The sequence below is a fragment of the Musa acuminata genome, chromosome BXJ2-6 (assembly GCF_036884655.1).
Source record: "Musa acuminata AAA Group cultivar baxijiao chromosome BXJ2-6, Cavendish_Baxijiao_AAA, whole genome shotgun sequence".
Lineage (NCBI taxonomy): Eukaryota > Viridiplantae > Streptophyta > Magnoliopsida > Zingiberales > Musaceae > Musa > Musa acuminata.
Window position 1 is genome coordinate 41,528,134 of NC_088343.1, and position 19,295 is coordinate 41,547,428.

Below are 19,295 nucleotides of genomic sequence, written 5' to 3' on the forward strand. Positions count from 1 at the left end.
AGGAAGTTTCGGGAAGACTAACCCTTTGCGGAAAGATACATATCGGTACTGTACGACTTAAGCAAAATCAACATGTCTTTGACAATATAATTGATAACTCAATACTCCATGTCTAAAATTTTGATATGACAAACATAGAATCGACCGAAACATTATAAACCATGTCATAACTATCATAGGTTCCTTAGATTTGATATGACATGATTTTGTTAGGATCAAAAGTAATTGTAATCCGCATCAATACATATCTTTTAAGTATAATGATTCGGCTCTAAAAAACTCAATATTTAACTTAGGTATCAAATGAACTATAATAAGTACTTAACGTCCCATTATAATTTTTGTAAGTTTTGTTGCATCCTAAATCAAGGGTCAACATTTCATGACACTTGTCTTAGATAAACATAAAATAAAAATTCAGTTGGCTTCAAATCCACATCGTAGTTGAATAACATATTAACAAATTGATTAACAATGAAGGAACTATTATATTGTTCTTTATAATCTCTATTTAATTTAGACAAATTAAGCTGATTCTCTTTATAGAACTTCATAATAAAAACTAATGTTAATAAAGAACTTTTGGTCAACATTATGAAACTTTTGGTTTTACTACTAATATCTATAATAAAAAGCTATTCATGAACTTTCATTTTATAACTCCTAGTGTAACATGATTTCAATTTTCTTCAACTCGTGTACTCTTCCAAGGTTTTTTAGAATTTCTTCCTATCTCAAAATACTTATAGAAAATCTAATTTGGATTAGATATTATTATATATAAAAAATAGGCTACTTAATAAAATTAAAGTTAATAAAAAACCATATGACCAACGAAAGATCAATTGAGGCATTTAATCATCATCTTGGCTACTGCTATATCCAACTAGTATTCATTCAATATTGTTATCATACATAATACGTACCAACGACATCTAATGTAGACATCACTAATTTCATCATAGCTATGATTGTTAGAGTGCACTTTCAGGTAGCTCTAATGTCTCACCTAAATTTTGATCATCAATGTCATCAAAAACCCAGAAAAACTTAATCAAAAGAGGATCAACACATTAATAACTACAAGGATATAATGTAAAAGACATATATATATCAAAACATATAAAAAAATCACATTATCGAGTTCCAATTACACAAGACATATGATCATGGAATTTTATGGAGAATTCATCTAAAAATAAATAATAAAAATAATACCATTATTTTCTAAAAAATAATTATAATAAAAATAATAATTTAGTGATTAAGCTAAATAATAAGTTTTGAATTTTTCTCGAAAGCATTTCCAAGATGCTCAAAGAGAATCTCTACTTCATGAATATAACAAGAAAAACTCTAATTTCGATTGAGTTTTCAATCGAAACCCAATTAAATTAGATCATTTATAGTATTTTTGAATAGGGTTATAATGTTGTTGATTCAACTGAATTCTTTATAGTGTTCTTTTTTAAGATTATAATATTTTTTGTTATTGAATTAAAAACACAGTAACACTATCAACAACACTATAATTCAATCTTAATTAATTAGAATTATTGTAAATATTAGTTATTAATCTTATTACATCATTGAAATTTCAAATGCATTCTTCTTGTTTTGGAACAGAATTATATATATAAAAAATAATAATCTCCATGTAAACCTATAAAAAAATATATATTGTAACTGATGAATGGTGATTCGAAATATTAAATAAACTATCTTATCACTCTAATAGAGCTTCAAATAAATATTTTTATTGACTTAGAAATAAGAAAAAAAATAAAAACTTAATTTCTATGTCAATTAAATCGGACATATACAATGTCACCAAAAATATTATAAATTTATATTCTATATGTCAATTAAATCGGACATATAGAATATAATTACAATATTTTTGATGTCTCTATAAAAAATATTATAAATTTATATAGATATATTATAACTGAATACAAATGTGCTTTACACATTTGGTTCATAAAGGACACCTTCGATAGTAACTCAAGACTTTATCCCAAAAGTCACCGAAAATAATAAACCCTTCCACGAGAACCTGACAAATATGCCAGAGTACTGGTGGGCCCCAGTTCATGCATCGGTCAGATGAACGGAACCGCGAACGGTACGCGATGAGGGTGTGAGTTATTCCTTTCTCGAAGCCCATGCTTGCGTTTCTTCCTCACCAACTCCCTTCTTGCCTCTTTCTTATCTGCCCCTTTTCCCTTCTCTGCAAGTAGTGATAGCCCCACAGGCAAGTGATGGCCCGAGCCGTAACGTCGGCGTGGCCGGACATGCTTGCCGGCGTCATCTTGGAGTCCAGGCGCGTCGTCGCCGCCCACACCCGCCACTTCCTCGCCCTCTCCGTCCTCTTTCTCCTCCCTCTCTCGTCTCTGCTCGTCGCCGCCCCCTCCATTCTCTTCCCCTCCGCCGCCGCCGCCATCTCCTTCTCCTCCTCCCCCTCCCCTGCCCTCCTCCGCTTCCACCACCACCACCGCCGCCCCTCAGCCCCCGGCGTCGTCGCCCTTTACTCCTCCGCGGCCCTCCTTCTTCTACTTTCCGCCTCCGCCGCCGTCTCCAGCAGCGTCCACCGCGGCTTCTATGGCCGCCCTGTCAAGCTCCTGCCGGCCCTCCGATCCCTCCCTGCACCCCTCGCTCGCCTCCTCCTCACCCTCGCCGCGGCTCTGCTCCCCCTCACCGCCCTCGCCCTCCTCCTCGCCTCCCTTCTCATCCTTTCCCTCAAAGCCCTCGCCGTTCTCCGCCTACCCCCTTCCTTTTCCTCCTTCGCCTACTTGCTCTTCGTCGCCGTCGCCATCCTTAGCCTCATTATTCTCCAACTCAATTGGTCGCTTGCCGGTGTCATCGCAACTTTGGAGTCGTGTTGGGGTTTTGCGCCGCTCCGGCGGAGTGTTGATCTGATCAAAGGGATGAGATTGGCTTCTCTCTGCCTCCATCTCTTCTTTGCGACCGCAATTGGACTCACGCTGTCGGGCTTCAGCTTGGTTAAGTTGGGAAGGCCCGAGGGGGGATGGCGTGAGGTGGTGCCGGTGGTCGCCAGGACTGTGTTTGGGTCGGGAATCACGGCAGTGTTGTTGCTGTGTTGGATGGTGACAGGTGCAGTGTTGTACATGTACTGTAAGGCACTACATGGAGAGCTCGCAGGGGAGATCGCAGAGGAGTTCTCGTCAGAGTATGTATTCCTTCCTTTTGACGAGCACAATGTCCCGCATGTTGTTTCAGTGATTCACCAGTGAACGGGAGTGCTTTTGAACTACACGCTTTGGGAAATTGAGCTGGTTTCCTTTGGTTTTCTAGCTTCAAGGCAGCATCATGGTGGCTGTAAGTATGTTATTGTGTTAAAGATCATCACATGTCCAAACTTAGAACTTCAATGCATACACTGGTAAATCTCGTAAGTCCAACATTGTGAAACAAAGGATTATCTACTTCTGAATCTTGTAAACATTTTAACATCTCAAACTTGTTCTTTGGAAATGCATTGGTCAGATGTGACTCGCCTGCATCCCACAGTTGAATGGTTGATGATCATCGATAATATAGTTTATCCTGCAACCATTAGCATGCACAATTTACTTGATTGTGAATACAAAGTAACTTAAGATTGTCATCCCTTCTTTGGAAAGATGCTCTAATCTGGTTTATTTACCAAAGTGGAAATGCAAGACAACTTCATAATTGTTGATATGGTTGCTTTAATGGTTATATTGCAGCAATAGTTCTGGATTTGTATGGTTAATTTTCTGGCTCTTTCTGTACTAAATGTGTGGGGACATTTATTGTGGTTATTTTGTGTACACTTTATCAACTTTCACTGTGGAAAACTGTACAATGGTTTGCTTTACAGAACTCTCACCAGGTTGTGTGGTTTTTAGTTATTCATATATTTGGTAGCAGCACCTGTCTGGCTTACAAAATTGTCGGCAGTTTGGAGTTGATTCATTTTATACTACATGAAGTTATAGAAATAAAACTTGGTAAAATCCTTTTGTCATGGGAAATATAGAGCAAGTTTAGATTTCTTGTTGTGTCTGGCACAACATTGGCGAGAACACTTCATGTTGAGGGTGTGCATGGGACACTCTTTTGTATATCATTTTAGTTCGTGTCAATTATCACAGACCTTGGACCACACCATACCATACCAGTTGTGTATACCATTTCAGCATGTTAATGGCACAAACCATTTTGGTTAGACTTAAACCATTGATTAATCATGTAAATTTAGGAATTTGTGTGTAACATCAACTGGATAGAGTATTGTGTAGGAAATGACTAATATTCCTGAGTCAAATGGTTATGAAAAATTTATAATTAGTTACCTTGAGCATATTTTCTAATGAATGGGAATCTGAGGAGTCTGGAACTTTCGAAGACGATCAGAAAATCTGAACCTGAAGGAAGACTTGGGAGGAGAGGAAGAGGCCAGGCTCAATATAGGCAAAAATAATAATGCATTTAGCTTCAAGGAATTGATAGATTTAACCGCCCCTCTAGCAAGTAAGGGAGAAAAACTGGATAAAATAATATCAGCTTTAACTTGTTGCCTTAGTTGAAAGGATAGTTGAATTATATAATTGCAAGAAAATTTCTGTTTCCCAAAGGTTAAGTGATGAAGACAGGATTTGATCCCTAGATCGGTCTCCATCAAAACTCAAGATATTTAATTGGCTCATATGTTTTACAAATTGATCGGATGAGGGTTTAAACCCTCAACGCTTGGTAATTAGGTCTTATACACCATCATAATACCAATATTTTAGTTATAAAAATTTGTTGAATGAGGTTTTGGGCTCTCAAATGTATAAATTTATTGGAGGAGATTTCAACATGTGGTAGATAGGTCTCTTACACCATCACTAGATCGATATTCTAGATATAAATAAATTCATTGAATGAAGTTTCAAATCTTTTGTGAGTGTTAAAAATCTTTTCTTTAAATGTTGTAATGATCTGTTAAGAACTATCAATTACATTGTCTATCTTGTGAAATATTTGGTTGGTATGGGATCATGCTTTTTTTTAATGTCACTGTTTCTCTGATGATACTTCAAGAGCAAGCTGTAAATCTTTTACATGGTCGATGGTACAGCTCAGAGATTTGTGATTTTTTATGCTGTAATTGGGTTTTTGTTTATGATCTCAAAAGCAACTTCATATTCTGATCACTCAATTTCTTTATTGATAAAAATAGATCTGTCTATAAACTTCCTGGAATATACCTCAGGCCAAGTGATCTGTATGAGAAGGGGACTAAGTAGAGAAGCATGCATCATGCATGGCTGTGCTTGGTGACTCTTTTTGGTGCTTTCTATACCTCTTTTCAACTGAAAGGCACACAAATTAATTCTGCAACAGTGTTTCCTGATCTCTCTGACATGGACAATGGTTGAAGTGTTCTGTCTAAATTAGAATAATCTTCTGCTTGATGCAAATCGTGGTTCTATTTGATAGGGTTTGGATGTCTTCAGGCACATGTTTGTGAGAGTTGCCATTAAGAACAGGAGCTTCCTGTTTTGACGCGAGGATGTTTCAACTTGGAAGTGTCGTAGAGAATGTGTAACATATTTCCTTGTTATCTTCTTTGTTTGTGAGCCTCGCGCAGTGCTCGTACGACACGAGGAGAACGCAAGATTTCACATAAACCAAGCCAGAAGAACTCCATACACAGAGCAACGAGAACAACTATGAAGAACTCACAGATCACTGAAATGTTGCAACCTAAATAACGTAGAAACTAAAGCATCCTCCATTTGTGATTCTTTTCCGGTTGCAATTTGGATTGTGACGCAAAGGAAAGAGGAGAGGACGCACGAAGCAGGCACTACTGCTCGAACTGAGAACATACTCCGAGCTCGGTGGTGAAGAGGGTTCGGGCCGGCGGGCACGTACGAGCCACTTCTCGACACCAAATCTTGGACCGGCTGATACCCGAGCTGAGATGGCCGCAGAACAGGGGGCGGTGACGGAGGGCACCGACGAGGAGGAAGAACCCACGACTCGGTCGCGATGGCAGTGGTGGTCGCAAAAGTAGGCTTAGAACTCTTTACGATTATTTTTCTAACTTTATGCCTGTAAAAATAAAAGTATATAAAATGATAGCTATATAAGTTTACCATAGCTCTACTTGATTTTAGAGAGAGGGATCTCTCTCTATCTTACCATCGACAGGATATTTTCCTTCATAATTATTTATCTATTAAAAATTAGATTTTTAAGATACTTTCTTTTATAATATAATAATTAATATATTTTTGTTGAGAAGGTTTGTGTTTTCTCAGGATCGAATACCATCTAAGCTTCGTATACCCTATTTAATATACGGTGAATTCTTAAAAAAAATATTTTTACAAATTTTTTAGAATGTGTTCTTACTTTGAAAAATTCCAAAGTATCGCTCCCTTTTTTAAATAACCATTCTACCCATTTGTTGGTCGTCCTCTCCGCCTCGCTTATACTCAGAGAAAAGGATAATCTTCTACCCATTCAGGTAGTCAAAACCCACGAAGCATTGACCACGATGGAAGAATAAACGAAGCTTACGACTAAAACTCTCAAGTTGCAGAGCTAGCAGTTCAACCAGTTTAGACTACACATGAATCGAGGGCAACAGCAACTCGAATCTAAACCCTACAAGAATAACCAAACATAAAAAAAGGATGCGACCTTGTATTGGATAAAGGGAGTACAAGAAAAAGGAGAAGATGGCTTGGACCTTGCCGGATCTCTTGAGGTAAGCGGAGTAGGACTTGACGAACTCATGGGGCGAGACGTCCTTCACGGTCCTGGCCACGGCATTCTCCATGGCCGTGGTCCGTCTAAGGGCGGGCGTCCGCACACGACAAAGCGACGGCGACGCGAGGGAACGCTAGGGTTTCCAGGAATGCATGACGCGCCACATTTTATTCTAAGCGACGGCAGAAGAGTCAAATTACTCGAGTGCTCTGCTTTATATTCCACCTTCTTGGGCTTGAGCTCGGGGCTCGGGCTTGATTAGAAAATGAGGAGGGTAAGAAGAAGAAAAAGAAAAAGGAAGATGAGAGTTGATTCGAATTGATTTATTAAACAGTAGTGATCTTTCAGAATAAAAAATAAAATAAAAATGATAAAAATTAATATTTATATAAAAAAAATTTATTGAGTAATTTTTTTAATATAAGTATACAATCCGATAAAAAAATAAATTAGAAGGAAATTTATAGATAAAAATATAATTTAATTAAACATATGCTTTTATGAGTATTTTATTCGGTTGATTATTTTCCTGAGTCGGAGACGAGTAGACTGCCTGCCTCGTTATTTCGGGCCGTTAGTCACGTATCGGGTCTCGACTACATAATGGGACTCTGTCGGCGTGCGCCGTCGTGGGTCACTCTCGTCTTTGCTTCGGCTCTCTTTTTAGGGTTTTTGAGCACTTACAGAGTTCGGAACGACGAAGCGAGCCAACCGGCTAGGAACGGGCACGATTCTTCTGTCTCGCAAGGGATTCACACTGCAGAGGATGTGCGGAATCGCTCTCATTCTTTCGGGAGTTGATGTCGTGGGTTGTGATCTCTATAGGGAATCCGACGGACCTCCATCGACCGACGCGGAAGAGGTGAAGAACTACCCCTTCTCTTTCTCTCATGATATCCATTTTTCTTTTCCTCTGAATCTGGCCTCTTTTACGTTTTTCCATCAAACTTGTCTCGGCTGTGCGAAGATATATTTTCATGAATTCGATTAGGCGGTATATGGAAGGCCTTCTCTTTATATGTATATCTCAAAGTTCCAATCTTGATTGGTATTATGATGTTATTTGGGGTTTATTAGAAATCATATGATTCTTTCTTCTCACCCCCAAAAGTAATTATTCCGAGATCTATGGATTCGTTTCCTCGTATTCTTTGTTGTAGTTGAAGAAACTGTAGTATGGTAATAAAATACATAAAGCGTGATGAATAAAAGCATACATGAGTAGACCTTGTGTATGCAGGCAGGTCTTTTACATCTTTTGTTTACCTTTTAGCAGCACGTGTTAAGTGAAAAATTATTGAGCAATCTTAAACAACTTTGTTCATAGTAATAATGACAGAAGAACCAAATATTACAGTTCTTCTACGATTCTAGAGAAATTATGGCACAGTAAAAGTTGCATGTATCTCGTCCACACTTTGTGCTAATGCATGCCAAATTTAACCATGGCCACCCTTCAGAATGTGCTAGTGTGCATAGGATTAGCGTGGCTTATTATGCACCTTGGCAATTTGCCCTTGTCTTACGTTCTTTTCCCCAGTCATATCATGTGACTATTATCACCTTAGATGAGATCAGGAGGTTTTAATGGATGATTGGTGTGACGCAAGAAAAGGTAGAGCAAGAAACATTAAAAATTCATATTCAATCTGTATCACCAACTTAGAGTAATACAAGAGAAAATTGTATACTTAGGAGCAATTTTATGGAGTGGAATTTGAAATCAGATTGGAGTGGTTTGTATGGGGAGTTGAAGGCAATTGAACATTTGGTGAGTTGTGGTGATTCAAGAGTGATACCATTCAGTTTGATCAAAAGCAATTAGGGGTGTTGGAGGGAATTGATTGATATAGTTGACCTCACGCAGAATACTTATAATTGCTAGTCAAAGAAGTACAGTTAGAAATGGCATGAAGACAATGTTGGCTTATCAAATATCAATTGACGTTCAGATAATTGAGATGCATTGTTTTTCATATGACAATGAGTTGGTTCGAGGTTTACAATTTTATGGGTTTATTTTAATTTAGACTGTGAGGAAACATTCAGCATCTACTTAGTCCTGGCATTCATTGCTTGCTCAACATTCTTTTGTTTCCTAAATCAAGGTTGCCATCTTTGTTAAAAATGCCAAGCTAGGATGATGTCATAAAGAATTCAGAATTGATGACTTCGAATGTTTAACATTCTGTTGTCTTATAAATCAAGTTTGGTAGCTTTTTTCAGGAAAATGCCAAGATAGGTTGATATCAGATTTTTTTTTTTTACTTTAAATGTTCATGGCAATAAGTTAATTGTGCCCTCTAGATGATCACTTACAACTGTCTTAGTTTTTGCATTTTTGTCAGCCAGCTCTAGTAGTGGGCGATCTCAAAGATGCTATTGGAAGAAGAGGTCCTGATAGCCTTGGTGTTAGAAAGGTTTTTGTTCAGTTAAAACAGACAGACTCTGTTGGGAAAGATGGTAATGTCTTATTTGGAACAAATCGACAATGAACATTCTGTTTGAGTGTTACCTTTTCCACATGCTATCAATATGTTAGGCATCTGCCAATCATATTTTAACTGGGAAGTACTTTGATCTTTCAGATGATAAAGAATATACAGAGGAAGATTTACATATATGTTATGAGGAAAATGCGAACAATAACATCAGTTCAATATTCAAAGTTGCCAATGTACAAGATAATATCATAAACAGATGGATCGCAGAACTATATTTTCTTGGTGCAACGCTGCAGCTTAGGGGTGCAAGTCCTATTTTTCAGCCACTGGTGGATTCTTCTGGAAATATTCTTGTTTATAATGGTGATTTATCTTATCCTTACTTGATAGTCAGATATCTTATACTCTAATCTCTATGAAACTAAATTGTCATGCAGTTTGAGGTTGTTCTAGTTTTTTAGGAAATATATGACGAGAGTGACCTAGTTTGCAATGAGAATGACCTGGGGACTAGGATTTTTCCAGCAAATTCATGAAATATTTATGAATGGCTTGTATTTTTTAGAAAACTGAAAACCATTTTTTCATTTTGAAGTTTAAATTCTGGAGGCAAACAACGTACAAGATTATTGTTAGCTAAAATTCTTAGTTGGCTTCTCTTAAATCCGTCCTACTTAATAAGTATCTCTGCTGATTGGCTTCGCCTGTTGATAGATACTTCATGCTTGTAAAAGTAGCAAGGGATCATCACATTATTGGTAGCTATGGTTGTCATATGATATCCCACCATTAGTCGAGGTTTAACATGTTAGTTAGAAACTTAGGAGTACCAAATAACTGTGACTATGACAATTGATTAATGTCATACTTCCACATTTATCGATATAGTGTCCTCTATTGGAATCTGCATCTAAGTCCTACCATTCCACCTAGAGAATTTTCTTTCAGCAATAACTTATGAGTTTTCTATCCTCATCAGGATTACATTTTATTTACAAACAGAAGGCTTCATGCACTGTGAATCCAACCAAAGCTACACTTTTCATGTATTGTTTCTTGTGAGCTCTTTTAAGTTTTCTATGTTAGCTTTTTCTTAGCTTTCTGTATTGGGTCATCATTGCAAACTTTTTTCTTGTGTAGGTGAAATATTTGGTGGAATTCATGTTAGTGATGATAAGAATGATGCTGAAACTCTTTTGCATGTATTGGAAAGTTGTTGCTACTGCAATGGCAACGAAAATGGAAATGTTTGCTATTGCACTAAACTTGGGGCACAGTTCATTCCTGAAATTATTTCAAAAATAAAGGGGCCATGGGCCCTAATATATTGGCAGGTACCTCAGTGAATTGTGTTACTTTTATTCTATGGACACAATATATTTGGATGCTTCATGTTGTAATTATCAAATGTCTGATGTTGTCATATGTTCAACTCTCAGAAAAAATCGGGAACCTTGTGGTTTGGTCGAGATGCATTTGGAAGACGGAGCCTTCTTGTTCATTGGCCAACAATGGGTGATGCAAGATTTGTTCTTTCTTCTGTATCACCAGCTTTAACTATTGGGAAAATTTCTGGTATATATAACATCTATAAAATAAATTTATGGATTTATATTATGTGTATGGAGGCAAATTTTCTTAAGCAGGAGGATATACTTATAATGTATTAGTTGAAGTGAAGACTTGACATAAACATTGAATACACTGATATCTTCTTTGTTCCAAATTTTTATTGAATTTCTAATCTGTGTTGATGGGTGTGCATCAGCATTTATCTATAACTAGTGTAGTTTTTAACACAAATTGCATTGATCCTGGGTAGATACTGAAGTTGAATGTTCAAGTAGTAACATTTGTTACTGGGAGGAGCTTCCTTGTGGGATATACAGCCTTTGCCTAAAGGCTCCTAATGCAAGTGAGCAGCTTGTAAAGCAAAAACTGGTTGGTGAGATCAGAAAACACAAATGGACTGATCCTTTGTTAAATAGTCTAGTTGAATGGGAAAGAACATGTTTGGATCCAAAAGTAGATCCATTCTTTTCTAACGATCTTCAACTTCAAAGAGATCAACTTGCTTTGTCTTCAAATTCTCCCAAGGGAGTGCACAAGGCGGTTGCAAGAATGGAACTGGAAGAGCATGGATCAGATATTCATAATCATATCCCAGGTCAATTAATGGAAAACTGGGTATTGTGCCATTTGAAGCTCCTATTTCTCAACAGGAGGTTTCCTGAACTTCGTTGCTGATGACACAGGAGATGCTCGGCCAGCAGTGAAGGTCCTCAATGCACTAAAAGAATCTGTGATGCGGCGTACTGTGAGCAGGATCTTTCAGGTATGGATTCTTGAAGTTGTATTTATATCAGTATTCTTTTTTTTTGTGCTGTGGTTTGGTTCTGTTTCTTTAGGTTTGCATTTGCCTTTCATAATTTGTCTGGCCTATCTTTTGGAAACTTGCAAACATTAGTTTTACTGTTATAAGCTGTGGAATATCATCCCTAAGTTTTTATTCTGTACTCTATGCTGGTATGTCTTCTTGCTGAGTTTTTCTGATAGTTTATGAATCTTTCTTTCGTTAAATATAAGAACATTAGATATCTAAAAAAGAACTTGGATTATTCAGTTACAGGTTATTGTGATCCTAAACCTGAATAATACTAGTCATTAGTGATCCTTCAGTGTTGCTGGATGGCTCTTTTTAGGCACCGATCATCTGTATTTAACCTAATTATGGGGATTTGTCTGATTTTTTCTTTGTGAGAAGTCTCCACTTCAAGTCGGTCTTCTGCGTGGCTTGTAGAACCTGTATCTTACTTGGTGATTATGTGGATATTTGAGAACCACAACCCTGCATGAAGACTTTAAAGCACATCATCTACATATTGTGAATTTCTTTATAATTTTTATCTGTTATTATGTCTGTTACTGATAACTATTGGATATGTTATGTTAATGTGTACTTGCAGACACCTCGACATGAAGACGAAATGGATGATCACTCTCCTATAGCTATTCTCTTTTCTGGTGGGCTGGATTCTATGATACTTGCAGCAATATTAGATCAATGCATCGATTCCAAATGTAAGTTCATTTAAAACTTGCTTTAGGAGGATACATATTATGCTATATCCCATTAATCAGATTTTGTCATTATGCCAATGATGTACTTGGGAAATTCAATACCTTAGCCAAAACTTGTCATTTCGTAATATACCAAGAGGTCCACTAGTCTGCAGCCATGTTACCTAGATCATGGTTAGCTATGGAACACTATTGATTCGCTTATGGAGATTGGTGTGGGAATGAGTAGGTGATACATTATCTTTCCTTGTATCATACCCATCCGGATATCAGCTGATATCTGTACTAGATTGAGATTTTAATCCATGGTTTCAGTCATCTGCTGTGTTTTCAAATAGATGTTTTATCTTCTAAATGTTGTTTTAGTCTGTACTCATTCTCCGTATTAGCTTGTACTGATGTCATGTCACAACCATCTCTTTCTTGCTTATTGTCCTCAGTCAGAAACCAAAAGTTGCATGGATGATCCTGAGTATCTACAAAGGAGTCTTTCCTTTTATCTGAAAGGTTATTCAAAAATCCAAATAGCTGGGATCAATTGCAAATGACATTATGGCGTTGATGATAGTGTCAATTACTTTGTATTCATTGATTTTTCTTGTCTTTTATATTATGTTTATCTTTCCTTGTTATACAACTGAATAATTAGTTGAAGCAGGAGGTTGTAATAAGTTGTTTCTCATATTTTTTTCAGTAAAATTCAATGGTGAATGATGTCATTTGCTTCTGCAGATACAATTGATCTGCTAAATGTTAGTTTCGATGGTCAACTTGCTCCTGACAGAGTTTCTGCTAGAGCTGGGGTAGCTGAACTTCAAACTGTTGCTCCTCATAGAAGGTAATTCTTCACTTTGCCTTATTGTTAAAACTATCATTTTCCACTGGATAAATGTGTGTGCCGTGCATGCTTCTACTCATGGATTGGATTTCTTTCATAATGCTGTAAATTATATTATTTGTTATTGTCTTTGCTGTGAATTATGCTGCTATTGTTTTCTTGTATGAGAAACTTATTTTCGGGAAAAATTGGATGAGATGTTTTTTTGGGTTTATTTTAGCCGCCTATACTTATATACTGGAACCAGTCTGAAAAATGCGAAAATATATTTTTGTTTCTTCTTTTGTTTTTGATTCTTTCCAAGTTTATTAACACTACAGCTTGTTGACATCTTTGTGACAGGGAACACCGAGCCAATGTTTCCTTTTAATAATTAGTCAATGTGGCTCAAAATATAAACATGAAATGTAAGAAAGCATTTCTTCTTTTCACCTGTTAAACTCTTGTCATATTTTTGTTTTACATATGGCCTTTCCATCTCAAGTTTTATATGAGCACTTTCTTTGCGCTTGATCATTGGCTATCCTAACCTGTCTGCCAAATGGCCAGTTCATGGACCTCATTTTTTTTTAACTTAATTAACTGTTATAAGTAATTCAAAATTTCCAGGCCATGTTGTCCTTCTGGGTACAATTGGATATATCATTAGGATCTTTTGCCAGATGTAGTTCATTTTTTGACTAAGCTGATAAGAAGAGAGAATATGTTTGGACGAACAAAAATGCTAGACTAGCACTATCCTTAAATGCAAGCACAACATTGCCTTTGAGCATGTGCACAAATTCTGAATATCGTGCAGAGATTGTCATAATTTCTTGGATGTTCCATTTGTATTATTTCTGATCCTTTTGTATGATGAGAATGGTGTTAGATCTAATATGTACAATATCTTCTTTGGTGATAATACAAATTTAATTTAGTTCTTGTTTTGATCATTAATATCTATGAGCAACAGGTGGCGGCTTGTGGAGATTGATGCTGTTTTATCCAATTTGGCATGGGAAGCAAAGCATTTGTTAGCATTGATACAACCTGCAAAGACGTATATGGTAAGCTCTTCCAAAGTCCTGTGTTGGACATAGCTTGGAATTTCTGAGTTGCTGAATGATAATTTTCAACATAACAAAATTCGTTGAAACAAATTAAGTTGTGAAAGATGTCCATCCTATTATTTACTTTCTGGTTCCTGTCTCTTGTTTCTTGTGCAGAAGAATAATTATTCCTTCCCTATTGGCAATTTCCTTTTAATCTAAAATACTTTCATGGTTCATCATCATTACATAGCTGCTGCATCATTTAAACTTTTACTCAAATGCGTATCATAATTTAATAATATTTTATGCTTTTAAATGAATAGATATAGCAGATAAGGTTTATGATGAAGAATTTATTTTCTAGGCACTGTTTTGCAGGGTCTATTGTGGAGGGCAAGACATGTAAAATTCATCTTATGGAGTATCTTTATTCATGTTTAATGTCCCATAATGAATCATGTCAGAAATTGATTTTTTGGTGATATAATTTGGTATTGTTGCAGTAACCTGATCTGTAGTACCCCTATGTTGGTTTGCTCCAGGATCTGAACATTGGCATAGCATTGTGGTTGGCTGCTGGTGGTGATGGCTGGGTTGATGGGGGTCTTTGTAAATTACATAATAACCACCAGCGGTATAGATATAAGTCAACTTCCCGGATTCTTTTAGTTGGTTCTGGTGCTGATGAGCAATGTGCAGGATATGGCAGGCACAGGACGAAGTATAGGCTTGGAGGGTATGCTTTTTTATGATTAATGATTTTTTCCCTTTTGCAACTCCAGTGAGGAATATAATGTGCATTATTTTGCTACTTGCATTAGTTGAGAAACTAGAATTTTATTTTACTATTACTTATGGATTGTACAGGTTATTTTACTGGTACTTGCATTTCTATTTGGTACTAATCATTTGGTCATCTTTCTACTTCTGACTTCTATTTCACATTTCAGTTGGGTTTCACTCCACGAGGAAATGAGATTAGATGTGCAGAGAATTTGGAAAAGAAATATGGGTAGAGATGACCGATGCATTTCTGATCATGGCAAGGAGGTATTGTTCTTTTTAACAATAAATATGGATCTCATACTGCATGTTCTCACTTATGCTCTATTTTTCAGGCTAGATTCCCATTTCTTGATGAGGATGTTATTAAAACTTTACTGGATTTCCCTCTATGGGAGATTGCCGAACTTGATAAACCAGCTGGAATAGGTGACAAGAAGATCCTTAGAGAGGTTTGTCCCTCAATCAAACAGTATTATTCATTGACTTGTTGGAGATTTCTCCAGAATTGTCTTGTAATCTTGACCTTGTGGTATGATGGATAAATGAATGACTTTTATTTCTCCATAACTATATATTATATGAGAGCCTGCTGAATATGGTTCCTTTTTCTTGTTTTTAGGTTTCATGGTTGCTTGGATTAAAACAAGCTGCTGAAATGCCAAAGCGGGCTATTCAGGTGCCATTGTTATCTCGATTAGTAATCACCCTTTCTATTAGTTGGTCTTTCCCAGTTAAATATGATGGTTTGAATACCTGATTCAGTTTAATAAGTATCAAGTTTAGTTGAGAGTCAGGAGTGTGACATGTTAGTCCTTTCGGTCTAGGACTGGTTTTATTGCTAGCTTAGCTCAGGCTGAGCACCAATTTTTTGTTTACTTAGTACGGGTATCTTTAGGGTTCAGAGTTTTGTTTTGGCTGTTATTTTGACATGAATTTGTGTCCTGTCTACTTTTCAATTCTTCCAGTTTGGTTCAAGAATTGCAAGAGAATCAAATCGAAAGAACTTTGGAAGCAACCGTGCAGCCAACCAAGCGTCTGCAGGAAGTGTCGAGATTCATCATTCTCTAAGCTAACACCAGTGGGAGCTGAGATTGTCCGAGTCCTATCTCCATCACTAATTCCTTGGGCTAAAGGATATATTAATGGCTTGACTTGTTCTGTCCTTATCGGCAGTTCAGGATATATATTAATGGTAGACTTTTTCTGACCTCTGCATCTCTAATGAATGCATGTATCTCAGTTATTCATGACGGCTGATTGTACCAGAGACCAGCTGTGTGTTGCAAAGATTGAAGTCAGGTTGAGATCCTTGATGTGGATTTCCAATGCCCCAAACATCCTCGACCCAGTTTAATTTGAGACTTTCCTAATCCATCCACACACACAAAGGGTGAAAGGAAAATTATCCAATTTCATCTTCTATTTATTGTTTTCTTTTGTGCCTTGGGCGATAGAATTACAATTTTTCTTAAAGTTAAATATATGGGAAGTTGGTATTTTTCTTGGAAGTATGTGATACATCAGAAGTTTATACTGCGGTGCATTGACGGTAAGCTTGCCTCCGCAAAAGGAAAAGGTCAACTTGTGTAAGAGAAAATGCCAGTCAAATTGGTGTATACATCTGGCTGTATCGAACAACTTGTATCAGGCAGAAGTTGACCTGCTTAGGAAGTCTCATACAGTTTACAAACAAAAATAATCGACCTTACAAAGCCTCTCAAGAGTACACTCTTCTTTTCTTATCAATTGACTTCATTGTTTTGAATGCTTTATATAAGGTGTCAGGTTTTGCTTATCTTCATATGTCCTGAAGCATGAAAGGTCTTTTACAGGTAAAATTTCTCTTTGGTACAACATTTTGACACTTTCAGGCAAAATCTTTTAAACCTCCTCCTTCAACCTATTGGGTTAATCATCTCTGTTGAGACATTTAGGTTGGGTAGTGCAATAGTTTTGAGATTCAAATCCATATATAAGCGTTATGTACTTCATTTTCTTTTGATGTAATGAACTAATATTTTCCGAAAGGTTTAATCTGTTGATCTTTAGTCCATCCCTACGACAGCACTATAGATTTGGAACAAGCTTCCTATTTTGATATTATGAATTATTTCGGTGTCTCCTGTGTTGTCCCTCGGTTCCTTAAATGCTTTGTTACTGGTATCTTGCGTTTAACTAGCAAAGTGGTTTCTTTTCAAGTGTCGAATTCATGTCTTTTTTTTTCTTTCTATTTACACTGATGGGTATACTCTGTTTAAAGCGGTCAGGTAGGCAAATGTATTAAGATCCTTTGCAGGTAGTTTTTGTGTTTGAGTTGGTCAATTCTCTAGGTGAAGGATCACTCCTTATAGACTAACTAACCATCTAAGTGTTTTTTTGGATCAGTGATCAAAGAGAGAGAGAGAGGTTGCTAAGTAATGTCAACTCACCTCATATAAGAGATCAGACTCGAATTGTCCATCACATGAAACAAGGCACACTTTCTGTCTACATGGTGTACCCTGAGGAAATCTCCATGGATTTAGAGCTGGAGGAGGGAGGTAGCACTCCAGCTCTGCAATCCTCTTATCTCTACTTGGGAGGATTCTTCACCATGTATTCCCTGTTTTCTTGGCATGGTCATAACCCCAATTTCTTCTCAAGTAATCAAGCAGTATGATCCACTGCACATTGTTCCTCTCACATGGAGTCATCAACAGCACTCTTGGGATCCTCGTTGGGATCCAAAGTATTCTTTTCTCATCTACCTAATTTTGCTGCATGTCTTTTCAAAGGCTTGATCCATTAATGTGGTATGTCGACAGCATGGATATTGTCTACATGCACAATAGAGAAAGGAACAACAATAAAATAAATAAAAAAGGCAGAAAGTTGCTCCATGATGTGCTAATAATAAAAGACATTATAAGATAAATCACCTTCTTTGTTGTTCCTTCTTTAGCTAGTAAAACAATGACCTTTAATTCAAAATTAATATCCTAAAAACTTGAGATTGAGCCCAATCTAACATTCCAATAGCAGGATATAGGAGCAAAGCGTGGTCCGTAGAATTCTACTGATCCCTCGCATTGTATCCTTTCTGCCATCTTTACTGGCTTCTTGGGTGAGACAAACTCGCCTCCATCAGATTCCATACGCTCTGAACGGACAAGGAGAAGAGACGTACGACCACATCCCTCTCACCTTTTGCTTCTTAGAACGTACAAGTCTTCCTGCTTTGTGTAGCTAATTCTCTCGCTTTGGGTGGCGAGACTTGCCTTTAGGTGGCATTCTACTCCTCCTTTTGGAAAGGTGCCCCTCCCTCCCACACAGGTCAATGCGAGGGTTTCTCACCTTTGGCTCAAGAAAAGTCTTCCCTGTTGCCTTTTACCACGCTCCTTGATACACTCGTCCAAGATGAAGAATGTGTGCTAAGCAGGCAGACTTGTTTGAATGACAAAAAATAATGACCTTTTGGGTCAGAATGATTTTTGTAGAGTTGATATGATTGGCTCAGTTTTGCTTTAGATAGTAGCTTCTTCATGGTGGTTGAGATACAAAAAGCCATTGGAGGGAGAGTTCCTTTTTGACCTTCCATGCCATGACCTCTCACAAAGCTTCCATGGTGGATGGAGCATTGAGGGCTCATCTACCGCGAGTACACCTTTTTGACCTTCCGTGCCATGTATCACTCATGCTGTTCCCTGGTGAGTGCTTTCATGTTTCAGCATCTGACCGAGCTAGAAAATGCCAACCAAATCTCATGTTCATGAGAACGCGATCCGTGTGTCCATACTTAGCAAATAAGAACAATTGATAATCGCAATGATGCATGAGCTAAAAACTAGAGTTTCTCACTTAATTCATGATCTTGCATATGTCGTAAATTTTTTTTATGAGATAATTGATTCATCAACGATGAAAAATACTTAAACTCAGGTTAGTTAGTGAGGGTAAATCTATTAAGCTCTTATAAATCAATTCAAATCTTGAAAAATTAGAATAAATTGAGATTTTATATTTCTTGTTGATAAAATCAAATCCTAACATAATATATCATATGTTGAGTGGTAACTCATGCATTGATATGCATCCGGTTTTATTTATGATAATCCTCTCCTACTCAAATTCTTAGCGTGCTTAATACTAAGTATATTCTAATATTATTGATTGATTTGTAAGCATAAAATCTATGATATGTTATATGTAATGCGAAAAATTTTTATATCATGATTGAAATCAAATAACATTAGATCGGATTTACGATGTCATCTGAAAAAGATCTGTGTGATCTACAAAGACACTGTCCCTCGGATCCGAATATCATAGTGATGTTGATCTGTAAGGAGAATTAGATACTTATTCTCCTATCTTTCTATC

The 19,295-nt window shown here is 36.9% G+C and overlaps 2 protein-coding genes across 3 annotated transcripts; both read left to right on the forward strand.

Moving 5' to 3' along the window:
• The first annotated feature begins 2,151 nt into the window (after positions 1-2,151).
• Positions 2,152-3,523, forward strand: LOC135615653 (uncharacterized). Its single transcript, XM_065114461.1, has one exon. The coding sequence runs from the start codon at positions 2,262-2,264 to the stop codon at positions 3,252-3,254; it is 993 nt and encodes a 330-aa protein (XP_064970533.1). The 5' UTR covers positions 2,152-2,261; the 3' UTR covers positions 3,255-3,523.
• A 3,845-nt stretch (positions 3,524-7,368) lies between these two features.
• LOC103989519 (uncharacterized) lies at positions 7,369-16,183 on the forward strand. 2 transcript variants are annotated; one of them, XM_009408387.3, is made up of 15 exons: positions 7,369-7,615; positions 9,084-9,216; positions 9,342-9,560; positions 10,338-10,531; positions 10,637-10,772; positions 11,020-11,364; positions 11,453-11,532; positions 12,164-12,278; positions 13,011-13,116; positions 14,072-14,165; positions 14,693-14,886; positions 15,101-15,200; positions 15,269-15,385; positions 15,556-15,612; positions 15,902-16,183. In XM_009408387.3, exons 1-15 carry the CDS (start codon positions 7,520-7,522, stop codon positions 16,007-16,009), a joined length of 2,094 nt encoding a protein of 697 aa, XP_009406662.2. In that variant the 5' UTR covers positions 7,369-7,519; the 3' UTR covers positions 16,010-16,183. The 2 variants fall into 2 exon arrangements, with proteins under 2 accessions (XP_009406662.2, XP_009406663.2); XM_009408388.3 differs by having other exon boundaries at positions 9,102-9,216.
• The last annotated feature ends 3,112 nt before the right edge of the window (positions 16,184-19,295 follow it).

Coding starts and splice junctions, on each gene's coding strand:
- LOC135615653 (XM_065114461.1), top strand. CDS start 2,262: ATGGCCCGAGCCGTAACGTCGGCGTGGCCGGACATGCTTGCCGGCGTC.
- LOC103989519 (XM_009408387.3), top strand. CDS start 7,520: ATGTGCGGAATCGCTCTCATTCTTTCGGGAGTTGATGTCGTGGGTTGT. Junction 11,533..12,163: donor CTGTGAGCAGGATCTTTCAG/GTATGGATTCTT, acceptor GTGTACTTGCAG/ACACCTCGACATGAAGACGA. Junction 13,117..14,071: donor ACTGTTGCTCCTCATAGAAG/GTAATTCTTCAC, acceptor TATGAGCAACAG/GTGGCGGCTTGTGGAGATTG.